Source organism: Tupaia chinensis, unplaced genomic scaffold (genome assembly GCF_000334495.1).
Source record: "Tupaia chinensis unplaced genomic scaffold, TupChi_1.0 Scaffold000335_1, whole genome shotgun sequence".
Taxonomy (NCBI): Eukaryota; Metazoa; Chordata; class Mammalia; order Scandentia; family Tupaiidae; genus Tupaia; species Tupaia belangeri.
In genome coordinates this window covers 4246266-4254040 of record NW_006159829.1, presented here as the reverse complement: position 1 = coordinate 4254040, position 7775 = coordinate 4246266, and the positions used below count along the sequence as shown (strand labels likewise).

Genomic DNA, 7775 nt, shown 5'->3' with positions numbered 1-7775 from the left:
CTCTTCCGAGCCTGCAGGTCAGCCTCTCGCTCCAGAAGACTCACTGTGGCCTCTGTACAGGGAGCCACGCTCGGCCCTGGCCTGCACAGTGAGGTGAGCCGGGCCCTGTCCTAGCTCTCACAGAGCTGTCAGCCCACTAGAGGCAGAGGGGGGCAGGAATATTTCTTTTTTTGAGAGAGAGAGATTTTTATCACAGGGCTGGTACACTCATCAGAGAGACAGAGAGATAGAGAGAATTCACTGCCCTAGAGGGGCTGGGCACGCTGCAATCCCTTCTCCTCCACTTTCCTCTTGGGATTTTGAGCATGCATGCACATGCGCCTGGCGTGCATTTTAAACCACCAGGTCCAGGGAACCAGCAGTTAGCGTAATGGCTATGTCGCTGGACTCCCACATAGTCGACCGTGGTTCGTGTCCCAGACCCGGTGGCTTAAAAACTCACGCCGGGCGCGTGTGCGTATGTGCCCAAGATCCCGAGAGGAGAATGGAGGAGAGGGGATTGTGGCGTGACCATCCTCCCTGGGGGGTGATTTCTCGCTTTCTGTCTCTATGTCTCTCTCTGTCTGTCTGGCGAGCGCACGCGCCCTATAGTGAAAAACCTCTCCAAAAAAAAAAAAAAAAACCACCAGGTCCAGGACTCAAACTGCTGTTGGCCATGTGGGAGTCCAGCGACATAACCACTATGCCATCAGCTGGGCCCAAGGGCAGGGTTGTTTCTAATATGAGGCAGACCTAGTGGACCTCTATGGAGAGGTATAAAAAGGTGCTTTGGCAGGCCTGGCCTAAAAGCATGGCTCTGTGTGTTAGAAGCACAGAGCCTTGACAGTCAGGTAAACTTGAGCAGGAGGCAGGGTGGGGAAGCACTCCAGGCAGACGGGAGAGAACTGAGCCAGAGATGGAGAAGGTGGGGACATGGTGCTGTGGGGGACAGGAGATATCTGGGGACCCTGGGTGCCTGTTGTGCCTGGACTTCGTTCAGAAAGTCACTGGGGGCCAGGGAGAATTGGTGTAGGCAGCCGCCCACCTCCAGTCACCTGGGGCTGATGCAGCCCTCAGAACTGAGGCCGGGGGTGTTTTCTCTCCACTCTAGTTCAGTAGGTGAGAGGAAGAGGACCCTTGGGAAAGAACTTGGCATGATTCCAGAGAAAAAGTTCAGACTGACTGGAGCTTAGAGACAAGGGGTGGGGACAGGGGCTGTGCCAGCCCGGGTCCTGCTGAGTGTGCGGGAAGGCAGAGCTGAGGTCTGGACTGCAAAGTGTCAGGATGTGCCCAGGGCTGTGAGTCACAGGCGTTGTGGGGAGCTGGGCTGGGCTGGAGGCCATAGCAGCGGTCCAGGGGAGAGAGGCTGACCGGCAGACTGGATCAGGGCCTCTGCATAGGGCAAGAGAAAACTGGACAGAATGAGAGGCATTCTGACGTCAGAGCTGACTGGGCCTGTGGGGGACTGGACGCTGATGGACAGACGTGAGAGGGACGTGTCAAGATGGAGCCCTGGTCTGGCCGCATTATCTCTGGGACTCTGTGCAAAATCAGAACACAGGTCTCTTTTCCACAAAGCCTTAAGGATGTGAAGACAATGACAGCAGAATGTTGAACTGTAGGGGACCTTTGAAGCTCAGGGCGCGAGAGACCGCAGAGGCGCCCGTCCGTGGAAAGGGGTTGCCAAGGGGAGCGGGTCGTGGCACTTGCCTCCTTGCCTGGGATGCCTGGTTCTCCGGGTCCTCCCTGCAGAACAGAACAAAGCGCGGTTGTCTCGCTGCAGCCCACTAAGAACACAACCAGCCTCAGAACAGCCATTTCCACCCCAGCCATGCCCCAGCAAAGACAGCAATGGATGACCCGCCTGACCCAGCACACCGCCAACAGGATGTCAGGCCAGCCTGGGCAGAGGAGGGCAAGAGGTGGGATGGGGAGGAGCCGTCTGTGCTGTCAGGAGCTGGGCTCCTTGTCTGCCCCTGGGATGGTGAGACCCACCACGAGCTGGAGCATCAGTCTGTAAGTTGTGGGGAGGCCGCTCAGGCCGTGAACTAAGGCACCACTAAGATGGGGCTCTGAGGTCAGACTTCCAGGTGCACCTCGGGGCTCCTCCACACCTGGCCCAGCGACACTAGGCAGCCCCCGACTTCCCTGGGTGCTCCAGGCCTCAGTTTTCTTCATCTGCGATGCAGAAATAGTAGCTGCACCTGCCTCTTAGGGTCACCACGACATTTAAATGCGTTAGTATTCGTAACAGCAGAGCAGCGCCTGCAGGAGCGGTGGACGCATGGCCTGCTAGTCTCACAGCCAAGGAGTAACTGCTGCAGAGTGAGGGCATGCCTGCTCGGGGCAGCCAGTTGTTCCCAAGGAGACCGAGAAGGAGGCTTCTGCCTTGAATGGTGGAGCAGCCACGTGAGATAAAAACCCATGGACAGAGCCAGGGAGGCCCTGGCAGCTCAGTAGACAATGGTGAAAAGGGCACCCCTGGAACGGTGGGGCTTGGCTGGCTGTGAGGGCACCCAGAGGGGTCAGAGTAGAGCTGGAGGGGGTGGACAGCATGGACAGGCTTGCTGCCCTGGTATGCATTGCAGACCTAGGTCATAAATCCGCAGTCTGAGCGTGGCCCGGTGCTCTCAGTACACCAGTAGGCTTGGGTTGTGAACGCCAGCTTCTCTCACGGCCCTCTGCCCAGGCTCCCTGCGAAAGTCCCCCTCCAGCTTCTCTGCATTGAGCTGTCCAGTCGGGAGACCCAGGCTCAAGTGACAGCTACAGCTCAGTCTTACTGTGTGGTCCTGAACAAGCCACCTACATGCTCCGACCCTGCAGCCCAGACTTGCTCAACTTCAAGATGATGTTTAAAGGAACTTCAGGCTCTGGGGTCATTCTCGCCCTCCCTCTCCCAGCCCAGACTTCGGTACGATCATCTACGCTTACTGAGCTCCGTGATGGCCAGGAACCACTGCTAATCCCTTCACACAGCATCGTTTATCCTCGGATACGAAGCCCTTGTCATTCCCACCTGAATGATGAGGCAACTGAAGCAGAGATCCCATAGTGGGGGGTGGGGAGATGCCACCGGGTGTGACCTGAGCACTCCATTGTCCCCTAACTTTAACCCGGGCGGGTTGTCATGCTCGGAGCAGGGGCCTGAGGACACAGGAGGTGGCAGGGACGGTCTGAGTGTGGTGGTCACACTGGGAGCCAGGCACCTCGGCCCACTGCGGCTCTGCTTACCGGAGGTCCACGGGGACCCAGGAAGCCGGGAAGTCCAGGGCTGCCCTGTGCGCCTTCGTTTCCCTTCTGGCCCTGTGAAGGGGAAGCGGAATTCATTCCTCCAGGTCAACATCAACCACGCAGGTTCAGAGAGCGGTGACCAGGCTGCTCTGGGAAGGCCTGACATCCAGCAGGCAGGAGCAAGGAACCCTTGCCTGTGCAGAGGGGCCCAGCAAGCCTGGCAGCCCGTCATGGACTGTCGGAGGTAGACGGGGAATAGCCTTTCTATTCAAAGTGGCCAGACGGAACAGGACAGGTGTTTAACAAGTAGCCCGATATGTGCGCGGCCCCCCCAGGAGCCCTCTAGCAAGACGGTCACTTCTTCCGAGAGACTGCCAGGGTCATGTTGGGGAGGCCCACCTGGCGACCTTTCCTCAGCCTTCCTGGGAAGCTGCCCTGTGGGCTTGGACCTGCTTCCTACGAGCCCTGGCCTGTTTCTCGCCAGCAGCAGCAGCACACACTCCAGCTCCCGAGGAAGATACCAGGGGCACAGCTGCCCCTGTCCGCCACACTGACCAAGCGTCCAGGTTTTCTGAAACTGGGGCATTTCCCAGGAGGCGAGGTTTTCCAACGGGAGAAGTTCCTGGCGAACCAGGATGTGCTGTTACCTCTCCGAGCTTGTCTAACGCAGGTGTCGTCTGACTCCCCGCACTCGCAGGGGAGCTTCCAGGGTTGCCACTGTTTTTTTCAGTTTTTGCCGTAGGACATACGCACTCTCCAGAGACAGAGAGTGAGGGGGAAAGTGAGAAATCACCCCCCAGGGACGATGGCCATGCCACAGTCCCTTTTCTTCCATTCTCCTCTTGGACTTTGGGTCTACCTGTACACAAGCCTGGCATGATTTCTAAGCCTCCAGGTCTGGGACTCAAACCATGGTCAGCCATGTGAGAGTCCAGTGTCTTAAACACCAAACCACAGGCTGACCCCAATACGGTTGCTGATTTTAACAAGTAAAGATACAAAAAGGCTGGCTGGGAGAAGACCAGTGAGGCTTTGACTCACCCAACTCTAGAACTGACAAAAGAACTGTGTGTCTACCATGTCTCCCCAGCCACCAGGCCCCCGCCTGCGTCCTGCCAACCAGAACAGCCACCTTCTCCCTGCTACCCTGCCTGCCTGTCGGTCCTCTGCTCCCACCACTCCCCACCTCCAACCCCATGTTTCCCAGCTCCCCGTCCTCTGAGATGGGAAGGGCTGCTCAGCCTCCCCTGCCCTTCCACCCTCTCAAGTCGAGCGCCTCCCTTCCACCTCCCAGCATATTTCAGACAACATGGTCGCCGACGACAAAGCTTGCACGATGCTGTAACAGGGCAGCAGAAGAGGACTCACCGGGTTTCCTGGAGGCCCGGTGTCTCCCGGAGGTCCAGGTGCTCCATTCTTGCCCTGGTGGAAGAAACAGAAACACGGAATCTGCCAGGACCCGCTGCCAGGGCATTGCAGAGCAGGGCAGTGGGGCAGGGACTAGGGGACGTGGAAGACTTGATTCACAGACTCCGTTGCCCAGGCCGCTGTCGCTCTCAGCAAACCACTTCGTTACTTAGATAGGATGCTTCCCAACGTGCAAAGGGGCTCGTGATGTTTAATTCACATACTGTTGTGGCACTAAAGGAGTCCGTGGCATAAAGAAGCCCAGCCCCATCACGGTAAGCGGCTGTGATCACACACATCCGCCTGTCCTTCACCCTTCAGCCAGCTGCTGTGCCGAGGACACGGCCCCACCTCCCGGTGACTGTCCCAGCAGGGCAGCGTGGCTCTCAGCTCAGGGGCACGTCTGTGTACACCTCTGATGGTCCTGCTCCCCAGGGCATTGCGTGTCTCCTCTAACGGAGGAGGGGATGACGCCCAGGGCTGCCAGGACTGAGAAGTCGCGTAGCTACAGACAAGGCCCATCCCTCAGGACTTCAGAACCGACTCTCGTGACTCTGACTTCTCTAACCTGACGGGCATTTTGTGCACATTTGTAGTTTTGACAAATACACGGAGAAAACAGGAAAGCTCAATAATACTCCTAGCTACCCCTTTTGGGATCGGACAAATTCCTAGTAAGCCTGAAGCTGACGACTCCGTCTCCCCAGGCTGACCTAGCCATCCCACTGCCCTCCACGGCCTCCTTCCAGGGTTTACCCTCCCTGCACGCTGGAAGTCTCCCTGTGGGGCGCAGTCTGCCCTGCCCTCTCCACGCCCAGCACGTAGCCCAGGGCTGAGCACACAGGGCTGTCTGATACATGACGAGCCACGCAGAGGGCCCCTCGCCAGGGATCCTCTTATCAAAGGGACTAGCACACTGGAACCTGCGAAGCTCGTGCCAGCTTTGTGGCGACACATGGCAGCAGAGGTACGTGACACTGACCAGAACCTCTCCCAAGGCCTTCGCGCGCATTAAGTCACTGCTCGCGTAGTCCCCGTTGTACAGCTGGGGACAGGCAGGGACATGCTGGCAACCTCCCTGGGAGGGATGCGCAGGAGCCGAGATCTGCCCTTGGACACGAGCCCACCCCTGCACTCTGCCCCTCACTGCAGACAGGGCCTGTGGTCCGTGGTCACATGTGCAGATTCCGACCTGTGCCTAAGAAGTCCATGTGTGACTGGGGTGATTCCTAGGCCTTGTCCTCTGATCTCGGCAGGAATCAGGGAGCGCAGATGAGGAAACTGAGACACGGAGAAGGCACAAGACCTGCCTGGGATGGCTGAGCCAGTGAGGGCAGAAGTCAGAGCCGTGGCCAGTACTGTTGCCAGGGGCCCACGTCCAGCCGTCCAGCTGTGCTGCGTGGCACGCCTCCCGGAGCCTCCCGGAGCCCACCGATCCATCTGGGTCCCTCTAAGAATACGTGAGCTGGCTCATCCCTCTGGAGATGGCAGCTCTCCTTCTCCCGCAGACCTCTCTTTGCAGGCAGGGGGATGAGGATCAAGCCAGCGGGCTCATGGGACAGCACCGGCGGCTCAGGAGGCAGCGCGACCCTGGGTGCCCTGCAGGCCCGTGGGGGGCAGGTTCCTTCCTCACCTCACGGCCCACCTCTCCTCACGGAGCTCCTTCTGTCTCTGTTCTACTTGGGGCTGCCACAGGCTGAATGCCACAGCTCCCACCCCCAGCTGTTCTTTTCTTTCTCCCAAGTGTCAGAGGGCACGTGTACTCATCAGAGAGAGAGAAAGACAGAGAGGCGTGTGGTCCTGCCAGACCCTGTCACCATTTCTCCATCCTGCTGGGATTCCAAACACACGTGCACACACTTGGTGTGTTTTCCAAGTCTTCAGAGCCAGGATTCAAACCACTCAGCCACGTGGGGTCTGGCTCTCCCTGCATTGGACTTGAATGCTGTACTACGGGGCTACACCGCCCCTTCAACTGCCTGAGCTCTGGACTCTGGTCTAAGCCCCTCCGTCAGGATGGCCTGCTGGAAAAGGACCTCAAGCACACAGCAGCCCCAGGTGAGTGCTCCAGGTATGGGCTCTCGATTCAGGTGGCACGGGTCTGAGTCCTGGCTCTGCTTGCTAGCTGTGTGATGTCGGCCTGTGGCTCCATTTCTCATCTGGGACTGAGACAGGCAGAGCACATTCCTCTATGAGGGTCTGGGGAGAGGTTGATGAACTGTGTAAATGCTGCATGCGGTCCCCAATGCTGGGGGTCGACCCCTGGGCTATTCCTTCCCCTGGGACCGCAGATTGCGAAAGCAGCAAAAGGAAAGTGATCAGGCCACGTGCACATTCACGGCCACCACATGGTCAGCACAGGCACCCCGGGCACCTCGTAAATGCTCGTGTTTCCTTCGGGTTGTGTGAGCTGGCTTGGGTGGCTGGGAGCACTCTCCTCACTCCGGAAAGCATAGACATTGCCGCTGAGTGAGAGTGCAGTTGCAGAGAAACACCAGGGAACTGCCCTAATGGGTTGAAAAATGCAAATATCTGGCAAGCTTTAGCAGTTTTGTTGGTAATGAATCCATTATGATGAACCTCAGAACTGACAGAGCAAACTGGAAAAGTGTGCACGGCCTTTGGGGACCTCGGGCCTCCAGGCGGCCCCCTGCATGTGGCCTGGGGAGCCTTCTGTCTCTTGGGGGGCTGCACCCTGCCGCACACTCCTGCTCCCAAATTTCCACTTCCGTCTCCTTCTCTCTCTGAATGCAGAGGCGGTGGTCGTGGATTTACTGAGGCTACTCTGTGCCGAGAATCTGAGAGGGTGGCAGAGCCACCTCCACCCACCAAGGGCCCTCCGGGCGCCAGGAAGGGAGACTGCTGGAGCACTGTCCTGCCACTGCACAGATTAATCACTGGGGTTGTAGTGAGGAAACTGAGGCCCGGGGCAGGTGAAGAAACACCTGGCCCACGTGAGGGAAACGCGGGCAGCCAGGAGTGGAGTGCAGGTGGCTCAGCTCTCAAGTGGAAGGCAGAGACTGACACCCCTGGCGGGGCCGCCCACCGCTGAGGGCGTCGGAGCCGGGGTTCTTGCCCTTTCTGCCATTGTCACTCCCTCCACAGTTGCCTTTTAGATGTTCTTTTGTTCATGGTGCTCCAGGGACACCTTCCCGCCA

General features: G+C 58.4%; 1 protein-coding gene across 1 annotated transcript in view; it reads right to left on the bottom strand.

The window, feature by feature from the left end:
• COL22A1 (collagen type XXII alpha 1 chain) overlaps window positions 1–7775 on the bottom strand; it is a 272600-nt gene that overhangs the window by 18582 nt on the left and 246243 nt on the right. Inside the window, exons 56-58 of the mRNA XM_027773278.1 lie at window positions 4579–4632; window positions 3211–3282; window positions 1690–1725 (exon numbers count right to left, since the gene is read on the bottom strand). Of these exons, the coding sequence (XP_027629079.1) occupies window positions 1690–1725; window positions 3211–3282; window positions 4579–4632 (162 nt within the window). The remainder of the gene's footprint in view (window positions 1–1689; window positions 1726–3210; window positions 3283–4578; window positions 4633–7775) is intronic.